The following is a 16,858-nucleotide window of genomic DNA, read 5'->3' as shown; positions in this document are numbered from 1 at the left end:
TGGTTGGGTTTAAGAATGTGGTGAGGAAACTGGGCAGTAGGGCCATGTAATGCAAAGAAGCTTAGATTTTATTCTGAATAGGATGGGGAGCCATTGAAGAATGTGATACAATCAGTTTTCTGTATTAGAAGGAGTCTAGACTAGAGAGGAATGAGGACAAAGGCAGAGCAGTCTTGGTAACCCCTTGGTTGAAAGAGATACTGGGGGCCAAATTAGGGCATTTGGGGGATAAAGATGAGGTGGAAAACATCAAAAGATATTTAGGAAACAGATTGGATGGGTTTGAGGGGGCTTGATTAGATTGGGGGTAATTTAGGTTAGGGGCATATGCCCTGGAGTCAGGCAGACCTGGGCTCAAATCCTGACTCTGTCACTTCTTAAAGGAATGGCTCTGGACAATTAACCCAAATCTCAGCTTCTTCACCTATAAAATAGGGAGAGTAATTCCTGCTTTATAAGACCCTTAAGAAGATTTGATAAGATACATGCAAAGCTCTTGCATGTTGAGTAAACATATGGAAGCTACTTTTGTTTTTGTGAGGATGACTCCCAGGTATCTATCTGATTTAGGCACCTGGGTTGGTTCCATTCACCAAGTAGGGAATGCAGGAAGGGGAGAGCTGGTGTGGAGTGGAGGAGGGTCAAGGCAGGAGCTCACCTGGGGACTTATGGAAGTATTTACTAGGAATTTCAAGTGCAGAAGGGACACCTGGCCTGGAGATAGAGATGTGGGAATTATTTTAGTAGACCTAGATTCATGCCCTTGAATGAGATGTTCTTGAGTTCAGGGAGCAGGAAAGGGCATATAGAGTAGATCAATTTGCTAGGTTCGTCATTAACAAAATAGCACAGACTGGGTGGTTTAAATGTTTAAATGACAGGAATATATTTTCTCACAGGTCTGGAGGTAGAAGTTGAAGATGCAGGTGTCACCAGGTTTGGTTTCTTCTGAGGCGTCTTGCCTTGGCTTGTAGATGCCACCCTCTCCTTTTGTCCTCATGTAGTCTTTTCTCTTTGCGTGTGTGTGTCTGAGTCCAGATTTCTTACTGGATTAAGATGCACCCTGAAAAATCTCATATTAATTTAATTACCTTTTTAAAGACCTTTTTTCCTAATACTGTGATGTTCTGAGGACCTGGGGATTAGGGCTTCAACATATGAATTTTAGGAGGACACAATTCAGCCCCTAACGTAGAATGAGGGACTATTTAAAACAGGCAGGGGAGGGGAGAGGACTGTCCAGAGAAGTAGAAGGCAAACATGTGAGTCTGTGAGAATAAAGGGAGGGCTCTAGGGAGGGAAGAGTCAACTGCAAACCTCCCAGATACCTTTTGTAGTCACTGATACCAAATTGTTTTATTTTTTAAATGCTTTCTTTTTCTAAAATGGAGGCTCTTAATAGGAATGCTGAAGTAAATGTTTAATAGGGTTTGCCCTACTCATACTCATTTGCAAAATGGTTATGAATCAGAGTCCATTCTATGAAGTTTTTATGCTAGAAAGTACTGAATACCTTCTTGCTGTGGTTTAAAATCTACAAGAGAATGGCCTTGAAATGTATATGTTCCAGCAGATGAGATGTCATGACTAATGATTTGGAAATCATGGTTTTCTGTTTAAAACTTTCCACCAAGACCCTTTATCATTACTAAGTTCCAACTGCATGGTAGTTTTGAATGCTTAAATTTTTTTAAGGAGGTTTAAGGATAATATTGATAAATTCAGAAATCACTCTGCTATGCGCCTTGTCCTTCACCCTTTCCCCAGTTTCTGTTAATAATTTTGTCAACACGTCCTGTTAATTCTGCTTCATATCTCAAGTGTATTTACTTCTTTGCAGGTCTGCTACTACCAGCTAGTCCAAGCCACCACCAGCTCTGCCATGGAACCTTTTAATTGGACTCCCTCCTTCCATTCTTGTCCTTTCTAGAGAAATCTTAAACGAAAAACAAGTCATACTGTGTCATTGCCTGATTGAAACCCTCAGCATCTTCTCATTACACTTTGAGTAAAATCCAGACTCCCTACCATACCTGCAAAACCTGCACGATGAAGACCCTGCCCTCTTGACTGGCCTCCTCTTCCACACCTCATTCACGGCCTGCTTTCGGCTTCTTGAAGATACGGAGGCTGTGGCTGCCCCAGGGCCTTGGCGTGTTTGGCATGCCCTTCCCCTGGTTTTCAAATGATCCCTCCAGTTTCAACTTAAATGTCACCTTGGCAGAGGTGCCGTTCTTCACTGCCACAGTTAAAATTGCGCCTTCTCCCTTTCATATTCTAGTATATGCCATGTGATTTATTTGTTTGCTTATTTTTGAGAGAGTCTTCACATGGCATTTCCCACTTGAATATTTCAAGGTTTTGATAGCACTGGCGAGAGGTAGGAGTGAAGTTAGAGCAGATTTTAGAGGGAGAACAACCCTTACTATGTTATTTGGTCTTAAGAAAGTGCAGTTTAGAAAACAATTCGATTTCATTCAGTATTTGGATTTTATAATTCATTGTGAACATTAGCATATGTTTTATCAGGTGTTTATGCTATATCTTAGTTTCAAGAGGTTTGATTTATTCTCAGATGACATTTTATCACATCTTTGAGCTAATTACTTTTCAGCGGTAACCTTTTTTTTTTTTTTTTTGAGACCGAGTCTAGTTCTGTCACCCAGGCTGGAGTGCAGTGGTGCGATCTTGGCTCACTGCAAGCTCTGCCTCCCATGTTCACGCCATTCTCCTGCCTCAGCCTCCCGAGTACCTGGGATTACAGCTGCCCACCACCATGCTCAGCTAATTTTTTGTATTTTTAGTGGAGACAGGGTTTCACCGTGTTAGCCAAGATAGTCTTGATCTCCCAACCTCGTGATCCACCCGCCTCGGCCTCCCAAAGTGCTGGAATTACAGGCGTGAGCCACTGCGACTGGCCTTCAGTGGTAACTTTTAAAAAATAAATAAATAAAATAGACTTTATTTTTTTATTTTAATTTTTATTTTTTGACACAGAGTCACACTCACTTTGTCGCTCAGGCTGAAGTACAGTGGCACGATCTTGGCTCACTGCAGCCTCTGCCTCTTGTTTTAATTTGCAATTTCCTAATAAACATATAATGTTGAGCATTTTTCATATGCTTATTTGCCTTCTGTATATCTGTGGTGAGATGTTTGTTTAGCTTTTTTGCCCAGTTTTTAAATTAAGTTGTTCATTTTCTTATTGTTGAATTTTACAAGTTCTTTGCATATTTTGGGTAACAATTCTTTTATCAGATGTCTTTAGTAAATATTTTCTCCCAGTCTGTGGCTTTTCTTCTTATTCTCTTAACACCCTGTTTTCTTTTTTTTAAGTACTTATTACTAACTGAAGTGATCTTACTTGTTTACTGTTTGTCTCCTCACACTACAGCACAGGGTAACATCCACAAATGACCTGTTTTGTTCTCTTTTTTATTTCCTGGTTTTGTATGCAGTTGGCAAATATTTGTTGATTGAATGAATGGATAACAACTGTCAACATTTTCAGTTTGTTTTATTCTCATTGAAAATGGCATCAAACTGATTTGACTTCTTCCGTCTTCTAATTTAAAACTTAAATTTCAAATTTTTACTGTAATTTTCAAAATTAGGGATAATGGTTAGCCACTTGCAGTAGTATGAGAGAAATTTCCACTGTGGTTCAGATGAAGTTGATTTAAGATATATAATTGCTAATCTGTACACTTGCTTTGCCCTCTCCAGAGCGGTTCAGATTTACTTTCCAGGAAGTAGTCACAGGACTGGGCAGTGAAAACGGGATGGTTTATGTCAGTCCCACAAAGCTTTATGGGATGGGAGCTACCTACTAGGCACTGGAAGGTCTCGGTATTTACACATATATCGCCACAGATAACACATACACACATGTTGTACCTTGCAAGGTAAAAACTATATTACTCAAATTTTCTGTTCTTGACTGGTTTATTTTATTTTTATTTTATATTTCATTTTATTTCTTTTTGAGATAGGGTCTCCCTGTGTTGCCCAGGCTGGTCTTGAACTCCTGGGCTCAAAGAATCCTCTTGCTTCGCACTCCCAAAGTGCTGGGATTACAGGCGTGAGCCACTGTGCCCAGCCTTGACTGCTTTTTTGTTAGCTGGATTTGTTAAAGCTGGAAAGCGATCTGTGGTCTCCCTCTCTAGTTCTGTTCTGTTCTTTTTCTTTTCTTTTTTTAAATATTTGTGGTAGTTTTTGGCTTTATCTATTTTGGTATAATGATATTTGCTATGTTATGTTTATAACTACTATATTATTGTTAATCTTTGTCTCAAATACTTTTTGCCTTTTTTTTTTTTTTTTGAGATGGAGTCTCGCTCTGTTACCATGCTGGAGTGCAGTAGCGCGATCTTGGCTCATGCAAACCTCCGCCTCTTGGGTTCAAGCGATTCTCCTGCCTCAGCCTCCCGAATAGCTGGGACTAGGGCTGCGCCACCATGCCCAGCCAATTTTTATATTTTTAGTAGAGACAGGTTTCACCATGCTGGCCAGGATGGTCTCGATCTCTTGACCTCGTGATCTGCCTGCCTTGGCCTCCCAAAGTGCTGGGATTACAGGCATGAGCCAACCATGCCTAGCCTACTTTTTGTCTTAAATTCAACTCTTTGAATATTTCTACCCTCCTCTTGTTTGTTTGAATGTTCCAAGTCTTCTATTTTTAAGTCTTCCTTTGCTTTTTAAATTGCTGCTCTAAAAAGTAACATATTTGAAAGAGGTTTTTAAAAATCCTTTCAGAAGATATTGTAAAAGGCATTTTCATTTTCAATTGCTGCATAACAAATCATGTCAAAATGTAGTAGCTTATAACTAAAATAATTTTATTACCTTTCATGATTCTGTAGGTTGACTTGGATCAGCTGATGGTTCTTTTGCCCCATGGATGTTCTGCTGGTACTGCAGTCATCTGGTAGCCCACTTAAACTAGAATGTCCATGACAGCTCATTCATATGGCTGGTGCCTTGGTAGGGATGACTGGGTTCAGCTGGAATATTGGAACAGTGGGGCATCTCCCTGCCACCCATCTTAGGCCTCTTCCTCACAAAGTGGCTTCTTACATGGTCTTTTTATGTTGCAAGGACCCCACCAGCAGGATAACCATAATTCTTATATAGTGGCTTAGGCTTCCCAAGAGTGCCAAAGTGCAAACTGCCAGGCCTCCTTAAAGTGGAGATATGGAACTGTTCCAGCATCAATTCTGCCTCCTCCTGTTGGTTGAAGCAAGTCATATGGCCAGTCGGATTAATTGGGGGAAGATATAAATATCAGGAGGTGTGGTTCACTGGGGCTGTCTTTACCTACATTTTATGTGTTAATTCTGGAGTTTTTTATTTTTTTTGAGATGGAATCTCACTCTTTCTCTGAGGCTAGAGTGCAGTGGCGCAATCTCAGCTCACTGCAAACTCTGACTCCAGGATTCAAATGATTCTTCTGCCTCAGCCTCCTGAGTAACTGGGATTCCAGGCGCCTGCCACCATGCCCAGCTGATGTTATATTTTTAGTAGAGATGGGGGTTTCACCATGTTGGCCAGGCTGGTCTCGAACTCCTGACCTTAAGTGATCTGCCCGCCTCGGCCTCCCAAAGTGCTGGGATTAGAGGCATGAGCCACCACGCCCGGCAATATCTGGAATTTTAGGCTGTATTGTAAATTTAAATATTGTATGTCTTTTTAAAAAAAGTACTAGTACTTGGCAGGAGGATTACTGGAGGCCAGGAATTGAAGACCAGCCTGGGCAACCTAGTGAAATTCTGTCTAAAATACTAAAAATAATTAAAATAATAAAAAGTAAAATAAAAAAGCACTAGATGTTTCTGTTCATTTTATAAGTAAACAATAATTATTTGAATTAAACTAATTTAATTGGTCTCAGTTCATGCTGCTAGTCCTAATATGCTATTATTTTTAAGGAATTTGCCTTTTTTCCCAGTAAGTTACAATATGTTTTCAAATAATGTTTTCAGGATGTCTGTATAGATTATATAGTATCTTGAGTTTGTTCCAAATTTATAATGTCTTCCTCTTCACACAGTTTGGTTGGCCCTTTATTCTCAGGAATTTGTAGTTACAGAGAAACCTAAGGCTACTCCAATATGTCATCATTTGTTGGTATACCTTTTGGGAAAATGGTATGTAAAATTTTACCTGGAGGTGTTGGTGAATGGAACTGGAACATGCTCTACATTTTTGTCTTTTTTCAGGTTTTCTTTTTTTTTTTTTTTTGAGACGGAGTCTTGCTCTGTCGCCCAGGCTGGAGTGCAGTGGCGCGATCTCGGCTCACTGCAAGCTTCCGCCTCCTAGGTTTACGCCATTCTCCTGCCTCAGCCTCCCGAGTAGCTGGGACTACAGGCGCCCGCCACCTCGCCTGGCTAGTTTTTTGTATTTTTTAGTAGAGACGGGGTTTCACTGTGTGAGCCGGGATGGTCTCGATCTCCTGACCTCGTGATCTGCCCGTCTCGGCCTCCCAAAGTGCTGGGATTACAGGCTTGAGCCACCGCGCCCGGCCCCCATATGAATTTTAAAATAGCTTTTTCTAGTTCTATAAAGAATGTCATTGGTAGTTCGACAGGACTAGCCTTGAATCTGTAAATTGCTTTGGACAGTGTGGTCATTTTAATGATATTGCCGCCTCCTGGGTTTACGCCATTCTCCTGCCTCAGCCTCCCGAGTAGCTGGGACTACAGGCGCCCGCCACCTCGCCTGGCTAGTTTTTTGTATTTTTTAGTAGAGACGGAGTTTCAGTGTGTTAGCCAGGATGGTCTCGATCTCCTGACCTCGTGATCCGCCCGTCTCGGCCTCCCAAAGTGCTGGGATTACAGGCTTGAGCCACCGCGCCCGGCCCAGGTTTTCTTTCAGTATCATTTTTGTTTTATCTCATCTTCCATTTACTCTAGTTATTTAACACCAGAAGCAATGATCTATTGAATAGATCTTAGTTTCTAAATCTCCACTTGCCATTTTCTTGCTCTTCATTTTTATATTCTTGTTCTTTCATTATACATTTAGATTTTTTTCAGTAACTTCCTGAATATGATTTCATTATGAATTTGGCTTTTTGCTATGTTAATTCTAGTTTGTGGGTTTCCTTGAAATCACTCCTTATTTGAGTTTCTTCCCTTTCCTTCTTTAGTGTGTAGTGTCCTTTTTTTCCATCACATGTGGTTCTTATAGGCAGTCTTTCTACAACCAATTGAGTACCCAAAGCGGTATTTTTTCTCCATATTCTTTTATTTCTTAGAGTGAGTTTGTTATTGCACTGCTGCCAGTCCTGCGTCTCCTTACTGCTGGGTTTACTTAGGATTGTAGTCTCTGAATGGGTATAGAAACAGAGTGGGGTGGGGAAATGACAATGGCTATCTCTGGAAGCAGGATTCATACCAAGTTTGGGCCTGGCCAGCCTGTTTCCTGATTGCTACAAACTGAGAAACTTTGAGCTGGGTGTGGAGAGAGGTGAAGGGCCAAACTGTTTCCCCACAGACTTTCTGGCCAGCTGTGCCAGGGTTCATTTGTCCATGGACATGTTTCTCTTTCTCTCTCCACTTACATTGGTGGTTAGTGGAAATTTCCTTAGACTTTTGCAACTTGTTATGGTTCCAAGCAGGCCCTACTTTCTGTCTTGTCTTGTGTGTATCTTTATAGGTATTTTAAGTGGAATTTGTGAAGTCATATCAGGAAATGGTAGCTTGATGCCCTCTTAAACTAAATGGCATCTTCCTTCATCTTATAGTTTATTAATCTTTAAAAAAATTGTTAATCCCATTGGCACAGGGACCCTCTCTCCAGGCAGTCTTGGTTTCCATGGGATGAGTAACAGACATCTCTGATATTAGGTTGGCACAAAAGTAATTGTGGTTTTCGCCAGTACTTTCAATGGTGAAAACCGCAATTAGTTTTGCGCCAACCTGTAGAAAGGTATTGGACAGCCTTTTATTAACATCCTTAGCTCAGCTCAACAAAGGGGGCTTGCCTCGTGATTAAGAATAAAAGGTTACAGGAAGTCTTTCCTCTACAAGCATTCACGTTATTCCATGATTTCAGAGCCAAAATGAAGTTAAAAAGTCAGCGCTAACATTTGTATGCTTAATTTTTAAAATGCTTAATTTCATAGTCTTTTACTTAAAAAAAAAACTTTTATCATGTTTACTCGCATGCTTTTATCATGTTTTTTGGTACTATCCTTTTGTCTCCCTTACCTTACATTTGAGACATTTCATTCTTCAAAAAAGTTTAATCTTCTTTTATTTTGTTTTTGCCATTCATACTTCTTTTTCTTAAATGCCAAATTTTTAATCTTTATTTTCGGCCTTTTGGGTTTTGTTTCTTACTCTTTTTCATTTCAATTTATATTGCGTTACTTTTTTTATTTCTATTGTCTTAAGCATAATTCTCTGTACTATCTTTCTGCCGCCTCCCCCAACCCCCTCCACTGTGGCCCTTGACAATTTTTCGATTTTTAAAGGCTGAACGATATGTAATCCGCGGGGTGACAGTAGCAATGAGCCGTGCCCATTCAACAATAGGGAGGAACGATCTTTCCATTTCCTCCCAGTAGTCGCTAAGTGATTTTGTATCTCTTTGTTTTACCTTGTTCCCTTAAATTATAACTTGGAGATACATTGATTAAAACTTTCCCAGTGTAGCAGTGATTTGCTTCTGGCAGATGGAAATGGCTTTTGGACAGCACATCCTACCTGTGTGAAAAGCTGATTGTTCTGAAATCCATGGTCTTGGCTCAGTGGAGAAACCATGGCCTCTGGAGTCAGATGCATGTAATAGTTCTGACAGGGAGTAGCTGCATGACCATAAGCAAGTTTCAGAACCTTTCTTAAGGCTTTTTTTTTAGTTCAGAAAGGCAAAAATAATATCTACCTTTTATGATTGTTTTAAGAAATAGGAGTAGTGCATATAAAACATCCTGCATGGTGCCTGGCCCATAGTAGTTACCCAGTGGTAGGACTAGCCAGGCCAGCCATGTTACCCAGAGGAACAGAGGTGAAGTGAATAGGTTATGCTTGGCAAAACGCTGCTTTAGAGGACTCTGGGTGTTAATAGGCCTGCTGGGAATGTCACATGGCCTGTGTTCATAGCCGGGCTTTTGACCCTGCTCCTGCTTCAGCTACCTGTAATGCTGCTTTATGTGCTTTGTTTCCAGTATACCACTGGTTCCCAAGCCTGGCTGCATATTGCGATTACTTGAGAAGGTTAAAAACCACCATTGCCTGGGTCTTGCCCTTGCCGATTCTATTTTAATTGGTCTGTATGTGGCCTGGACATCTGCCTTGTTTGTTTTGAAACAGGGTCTTGCTTTGTCATCCAGGCTGGAGTGCAGTGGCATGGTCTCGGCTCATGGCGACCTCCACCTCCTGGGCTCAAGCCATCCTCCTGCCTCAGCCTCCTGAGTAGCTGGGACCACAGGTGCACGCCACTACACCTGACTAATTTTTGTATTTTTTGTAAAGATTGGGTTCCGCCGTGTTACCCAGGCTGGTCTTGAACTCCTGGGCTCAAGTGATCTTCCTGCCTTGGCCTCCTGAAAGGTGGGGATTACAGGCATGAGCCACCGCACCTGGCCTTTTTTTTTTTTTAAGCGCTTCCTGTGATTCTGGTGTGCTTCCCAGCTTGAAGTTGCACCACCTGCCTGCTTCCACCCTTCCCTTGTGGGATCCTGTCTATGGCTTGAACTCCCTGGCTGTTCTGTTGACCCCCCTGGTGATGCTTCCTCTGGTCCCAGCTGAAGGGAGGCTGACAGGATCCTCCAGCCTGTGCCAGCTTCAGCGTCTGCCGCATCTGTTTAGCAGACTGTTCTTTGGCTCTAGAAAGGGTTTAGTACTTTGGAAAAGGTTTATAAACTATTTGCCTTTGGAGGCCAAAGTCACCCCTTTGTGTATCAGAGCAGAGCTAAGACTGCTTTCCTGAGAGACCCTGGCCAGTGCTTTGTGCCACCTTCCTGTGGCTAACAAGTTCCTTGATTTCCAATACAGATGCAACCCTTGCCTTTTGGCCAACTGTTAAGCAAATAAATCTGCCCTTATTTGGCAACATAGTAGACTGGTTGAACTTGAGTTTATTGCAGAGAATGGCACATCACATTTTAAAATTTTCGCCTCTTACTAGAAGACTAGTTCTAAGAGGTAACATTCCTGCAGTTAGCCTGAAATCCATCTCTATTCCTCTACAGTGCCTTTTTGAAATTTTGTTTTTTTGTGAGGTCGGGGAATACTTAACACTATTCAAAAGGTGGCTGAAGGGGCAGGTAAACTGAAACTGGTTGAAAAGGAGCTCTTGCTACCCCCGACTCACTCCTGAAGCCATTTCCTGCCCACCACTCGCACCCCAACCCCTTCTTTGACGTGGAAGGGCTCTGGGGAGACTTGGTTGATCCTCACTGCCTAAGCACTCTTGAGTCCTCACTCTTTTGACTGCTTGTAAAATAATTCTTCTGTTTTTTTTGTTTTGTTTTTTTGGTGGTGGGGGAGTATGAATGTGGCTTTCATAGTTGGATGTTATAAAACATAGTCATTTGGTAGTTGGGAACTTTTTATTTTTGTGATCTTGTTTTTAATTCTCAGGATGTTTGCAACACCAGTCACTTGAGAGAATCTCTGAGTCTTGGCGAGGGCTTTCTGAGGCTTCATGTATTCTTAGCAGCTGTTGTCTTCTGACTCAGTGGTTGATTTGCCTTTCCCCACGGACACTCTGGATCTTGTAGCTCCTCAAGCTTCCCTGTCTGCTGAGCAGATAGGAAGCCGTGTCAAATATGTGGCACCTTGAGGAAATGCCTAGTGAATGACAGTATGTCCTATTGTGCTCTAATTTTATTTCAGCCCCATTTCTTTTCTGAATATTATTTTTCATTTATCTTCATTTCCTCATATATCTGTTTTCTTCTCTTCTAAAGTATGTATCTTTGTTAGCTCCATCATCCTTTTTGGAATGAGCAAGTATAAAAATAAGTAAATAAATAAGTAAGACCCATCCTGAATATTTTAAGAAACCACCGTTTTGCAGCACACTTGCTGCCTTGGTCTTAGCTCTGGGCTTTGCTGTCCTCTGGCAGTACTGCTGCATTGTCTTCTCTCCCCGCATCTGCCCACCCGTCTGTCCCAGAGAGATTTTTCTGTAGCCCCTCATCTGCAGAGTCCAACAGCTCAGGGTCGAGGGTCTTTCTTAGCAGTAACCACCCCCTATGCTGCCGCCTCTCCATTTCCGGACCTGTTTCCTGTGGCTCCTCTCCTGTACTTTACACTTCAGCAGTTCTTGTTTCTGCCCACTTTGCCTTTGTTTATCATTTCCTGGATCTGAAGCTGTTCTCCTACTCTTTCACCTTTCTCTTCTCCGTAAACTGTGAAACCTCCACTGATTCCGTGCAGCGGGGTCGACCACTTCCTGAGTGTTACTTCCTCTCTTGGTGCATATATCTGGTTGCACTAACCGGGCTGCTGCTAGCCCGAAGGCACCTTTGTGCAAATTAGAAAAAGACACCCGCACCTTCTTCAGGATACTTCATAGTACTTCCAACTGTTGGCAAACTGTCTTAATAAAGACAGAAATCTTTGATGTCTCTAATGTGCATGGTGCCCTGCAAGCGTTGTGCAGTGCATAGCTGTGCAGTTGTATGTGATAGATCTATGTTATCATTATTTGTTTAATTGTCTGTATCCCTTCAGGACTAAGGAAAATTCCTTATATCTTGATACTGTTTTTATATTCTTACTGTCTGACCAGATCAGACCCTCAGTAACCGTTTGCTAAACAAAAGAAGGAATGAAGGTACAAATATGTATCTACCTTGTCTGGAAAAATAGCAGGAAAGGCATGCCTGCCAAGGACTTTTACACTGAACAGTAAGAATATATTTTAGCTCAGAGACACTGTTTTCACATTTCAATATTGCTTTAATTAGATATCTTAAAGCTGGTGTACCACAGTGGTTGAAAGAGCAGAGCTGGAGCTAGACTCCATGAGTTTGAATCCCCATTCTACCACTTATTAGTGCACCTTTGGGCATTTTACTTAACCTCTCTGTGCCTCAGTTTACTCATCTGTAAAATGAGGGTGATGATAATAGTTCCTACTTCGAAGGCTTGTGAGAATTAAATGAATTATGTAAAGTGCTTAGAATAGTACAAGACACATAATAGTAAGGTATTAGGTATTATCAATATTGTTAAAAGTGTTAGGTATTATCAATATTGTTGAAGTTCATATATGGGTTTACTGTACTATGGTTTCTTTTTTACTGTGAAGTGCTGTTTTCACTCTGTCATGTACAGCTTTTATTGCTAGCATCTTGCTTCTGAGGGTCCAGCCACCTGCTGATTGGCCCAGTGTTTGTGCTGTGGTCAAAGCAATTGCTGCCTGCGGTTCTCCCTTGTGCACACCGGGTCTTTGGTTGCTGTAACAAAAAGTACATAGGACACAGACAGGACACCCGTAGGCTTTGTTTTTTCTTCCTAATTTGGCAGAAGGGGGAAAAACCAGGGCCTTTCTCAGACAAGGCTTGTTTTAGAGCTTAAATTTAACTCCTTGTTCATGTTCTAAAGCTTGGGTTGGTAATAAATCTTGGCTGTATGAGACTAGAGAGAATTGGGCTTTAAAAAATGATTTTAATGTAAAATCTTTTCTAATTGCAGGACAACTTGCCTTTGCTGATTTTGAAGAGAGTTGTGCTATGATGTGGCAAAAGGTAACGGAATGTTCCAGGGCCAAGTTCCCCACTAAAACGTGCCAGGGTATTCTTGAGTTAGACAATAGAAGAAAGTCACTCCCTGAATAGTTACGGCTTCTCCTGGTCTTTAGGGTTCACTTGTGCTTTAACTTCACAGGAGGGATGGGAGGGGCATTTTCTGCATTGTTTCCGGCTTTGTCTTTCTCTCGTGTCTCATGCTGGCGTTGGAAGCTGTAACACTCTGGGAACGTCTGCATAACCCAGTCTGGCTGCCTCACCCTGTTGAGCTCTCTTCAAATTAAGCAAGATCTGACTAATACATTCTTCAGAGATGCTCTGACCATTTTCATTATGAGAACTAAATGGCTTTTCCCAGATCACATTACTGTAATTGACTTTACACTCATTTTGATACTCTTACATATTATAGGGCACTAGCTAGAACTCTCACAGCAGTTGCTGTACATTTGTTTGTGGTTTCAACAGCCTTTTCTTAGTTGAACAAAACAGCATATAAGCAGATAATACAAAGATGATCTAAAATGTCACCCTCCTTCATTTGTTAAATTGATCAAAGCCCTTTATGTACATAAACCTGGATTAAATATTTTAGTATAGAACTGGTCACCTGTAGCCTGATTCACGGGTATGTTTAGTTACTAGTTCTCAGAAAGAATGTCTCCCTGAGGAACTTCCTCCAACAGGGTTTCTATGGATTCCTTTACATTCAAGTTTTCAGAAATGATGGGTAGACAGTTAGTTGTTACTCTGTGTTCTGGAAGGTGGAGAAGCAGATGGTGAGAATGTGTTCCAGCCAGCAAAGGAACTCGCATTATACCTAACTTTTCTGCACTGCGTTACCTCTGACCCCTTTAGGACACATCAGAGGCTTTGTTTTGTGAAAGGAGCACAATTAAAATCTAAGGTTAAATCTTCAAGTAGGGACACAGACACGGAGTTTTTTCCTTTATCTAAAACCGGGATTTCCATGTCTGTCCAAAATCTCTATTCGTTTTGGAGAAATGTCAGCAAAGACAGACAGGAATTTACCTAAATCTCACTTAGGGTTGGGATGTGCTGATGGTCAAAGCAAACTGAAAACCCACAGAAATAATTTGATTCACAAATGCATTTTGTTAGCAATTTTAAAAAATTGGTTGTCAGCATTTAGAATCCAGGCAGTTTCACATTAAAAAAAAAAAAATCAGATTTCTGACCCCTCTTGAAAAATGGAAAGATCCATTGAGACTGGGGCCACACAGCCACAGTCAGCGGGAGCCAGGTTGAAGCTGTCTTCTTGGCTGGGCCTTACGTCCTTGTCTTTGCAGTGTCTGCTGTCTTTTATGTGACCTGTTTGGCTCTGTGGGCATTTGAATTGTGACCCCTCTCCTGTCCTTTCCTGTCCTACTCCTGTAGCCCACGTCCTACTGTTTTATGGTCAGGTATCTTACACTTTTCAGAAAGCCTCAGGCCGCTGTGAGCGTGGTTATGGCCACCAGGAAGGAGGAGAGTTGGCTCCAGGGAGTCCACTGCTGCCCCCAGCCCCACCCAGGCCTTCAGGGGACAGGAGCTAAAGCCAGGATGGATGTGGTGTGCTGTATTTGCTGAGCTGGCATCCCTCCATCTGTTCATTCAGCCTGAAAGTCATAACCAAGGTTTCCTCATCCCAAGGGTGGGGCATTTTTCAAAATACGAAAGAAAGGAGCCAGTGACAGCTCCAGCCCATTTGCAGGCTTATAAGGACCAGCCATTGCCACAAAGGATAAGCTTCCTGTTTACCAGTTGGCCTGAGACAAAGTGGTTGTGCTTCCTGGCCACGCGGGGCTTGGCACACAGTCTGGGCTCTGTCTGTCAGAATGGTGGGCTGAATGCTTGCTCTGTGCTGGGCCGGCTGGGGGCGGCAGGGCCCCCACAGCATGGTTCCTGGACATGGGCCACTCTCGAGAGGGCACCCTCAGAAGGGCACTCAGTTTGGCTCCAGAACCAACCCTGGCATTTGGAAAGGAAGCAAATGAGGGAGGGCGGTCTGGCCTCCTTGCTGACTTCCTTAATGCTTCTTTCCTTGAGGGGCCCACGCCAGGCAAATCCCCTTGGCACAAAACAGGGAATCCTACAATAAATTTGTATCTTTTGTTTTTAAGTATCCAGGAAGCAGGCAGTCAGTTCCTCTGGGAATAAAGGTCCTTTTCGGCGGTGTGTTCAGTGCTGGGAGCTTTGCCCTTGTGTATTACCTCATACAAAGTAAGTATCCTGCAAGCCGCCTGCGGCCTGACTTCCTCCTAGCAATCCTGCTCCTGCTCCTGCTCCTCCATCAGAGGAAATACTTGAGATGCTTTCTTTAGATTAGAGAAGGAGGAGAGGGTGATTTTAAAGGCTAGTCCACCATTTCATTGGCTGTAGCTTCCTCTGTATCCTGTAATCTCAGTTTTTCCAGGAGCAACGAGTACAAATAAAAGGACCAGGACTCATTTGCATAAGAAGCCTAGCAAAGCATGATGGGCTTTCAGTCCAGTGCACACACAGTGGCTCCATCAAGATTCTGAGATTATATAAAGAAAGGACAGAGGGAAGGGGAATACCAGATGGTTCACAGGTGGGGAAAGCTGTGAGTATGCGTCCAGTGTTGTCACCCTTTGTTGCACTTTCATTCTCTGCTGTTGATTTAATGGAGGAGGGACCACAAGCAAGGGACTCTGACAGGGGCAGAAAATAAAAGCAGAGACCACGATGGCAAAATCCTGACACATGCAGCTTCCAGCCCCACTGCACTCAAATTTGAATTTGTAAAGACAGGCCACAATTACTGTCAGCAGCCAGGACATTTAAGGTCATTTTAATGCTACTGGTGGCAAAGCGGCAGCAGTTTTTTCCAGACTGACTTTTTTAAGGCCCCTTTATCCCCACCCAGCTTGGCTCTTCATCCACTCTGCAACATTTTCACTTCTTCCCAGGATGTGAGTGTCACCAGCAGACAAGCAAACAGGCTCCAGTGTACTCTGCAGCCTTTCGGCACCTTCCTGCAGAGTTGGTGGAGTTGCTGAGTCTGGAGGGGGCTTGAGATGAGCATTCCCAGGAATGATTCAGACTGAATAATTTGGCCTCCTCTTCCCTCTGCCAAAGGACAGGGGCAGGACATGAGAGGAATGGGTGCATTTTTGGGTCAGGGTTCAGCCTTCTGGTGTGACAGCCTTTCTCCCTTAGGAGGCTGCTAAGTTGGTGAGACCTGGGCACTGCAGCCGACTGCCTGGGTTGAATGGTTGAATCTTGGCTCCAGCTCTTGACCAGCTATGTGGCCTTATGGGGGAGTCCGTCACCTTTCTGGGCGTTAGTTACCTTATTGGTGTGATGTGTGGTAATGTTAGTGCCTGTGCATGAGGTGAGAATTGAATCTTACAACATGAGAGCTATTGAACATTGTGAGATGTGTGAAATATTGAGAACAGTGCCTGACCATAGAAATCACTCAATAAAGATTACCTGTCTGGACTCTGCTTCTGTCTCTTCTTTTCCTATCATGGCTGGCACCGCGTTCATTCCTGTGGTATTCCCTGTATCCCTGTTCCTGGGAAGCAGCCGAGGAGGGGGATTCCCTTGGCCTCTCCAGGGTCAGGTCACCTTTCCCTTCATTAGTGTGATGGGACCTTCAGAAGGGAAGCACTTTCTGTGGCCAAACTGAACAGCCTGCTTGGGAAGCCTGCCTGTGGTCCCTCCTTCGGGCAGCTGATTATTAGAACTTACAGCTTCTGGGAGGTGCTGCCCGGAGTTCCCAGGTAGCCTGTGGGCTCAGAATGATTCCTGAGACTGAGAGCAGTTTGACTTGAAATGTTGGCTTAAATGTCGATGAGTGAACATTCTCATATCCTGTTTCTTGGCCTGAGGGTTTTGTTAATGTTGTAGCCTATTTTACGTCTCATGTTAGTGGAATAGGCAATGTTGAGAAGTCAGGTGTCATGACTTCTGGCCTCGGCTTTGCCGTGGACAAGCTGTGTCACTTTGAACAAGTCATGGAATCATAGGACTTTAGAGGAAACTTAGGGACTTGAGAGGAAACTTAGGGAAGAGCTGATCAAACCCCTTAGGTGTAGAAATAAGGCAATGAGTGAGGGTAGAAATGAGGTGAAGCAGAAAGGGTCTGCTTGAGGTCAAGGCCTAAGGTCATCTGCACATCCCTGC

The 16,858-nt window shown here is 42.9% G+C and overlaps 1 protein-coding gene across 8 annotated transcripts in view; it reads left to right on the top strand.

The window, feature by feature from the left end:
- Window positions 1-16,858, top strand: part of LOC101018167 (cytochrome c oxidase assembly factor 1 homolog) — a 148,120-nt gene that overhangs the window by 121,326 nt on the left and 9,936 nt on the right. For 5 of the 8 annotated variants that reach the window (XM_021935840.2, XM_017956749.3, XM_003896067.5 and 2 more), the window contains exons 2-3: window positions 12,651-12,703; window positions 14,827-14,926. In XM_021935840.2, the coding sequence (XP_021791532.1) occupies window positions 12,689-12,703; window positions 14,827-14,926 (115 nt within the window). In that variant the 5' untranslated portion in view covers window positions 12,651-12,688. Of the gene's footprint in view, window positions 1-1,840; window positions 2,227-12,185; window positions 12,451-12,544; window positions 12,566-12,650; window positions 12,704-14,826; window positions 14,927-16,858 lie in introns of those variants that run through there. The other 3 variants (XM_021935838.2, XM_009203055.4, XM_021935839.2) reach the window with 3 other exon arrangements.

This window comes from Papio anubis, chromosome 4, assembly GCF_008728515.1.
Source record: "Papio anubis isolate 15944 chromosome 4, Panubis1.0, whole genome shotgun sequence".
NCBI lineage: Eukaryota > Metazoa > Chordata > Mammalia > Primates > Cercopithecidae > Papio > Papio anubis.
The sequence above is the reverse complement of the archived record's forward strand: the minus strand, read 5'-3'. Positions and strand labels throughout refer to the sequence as shown.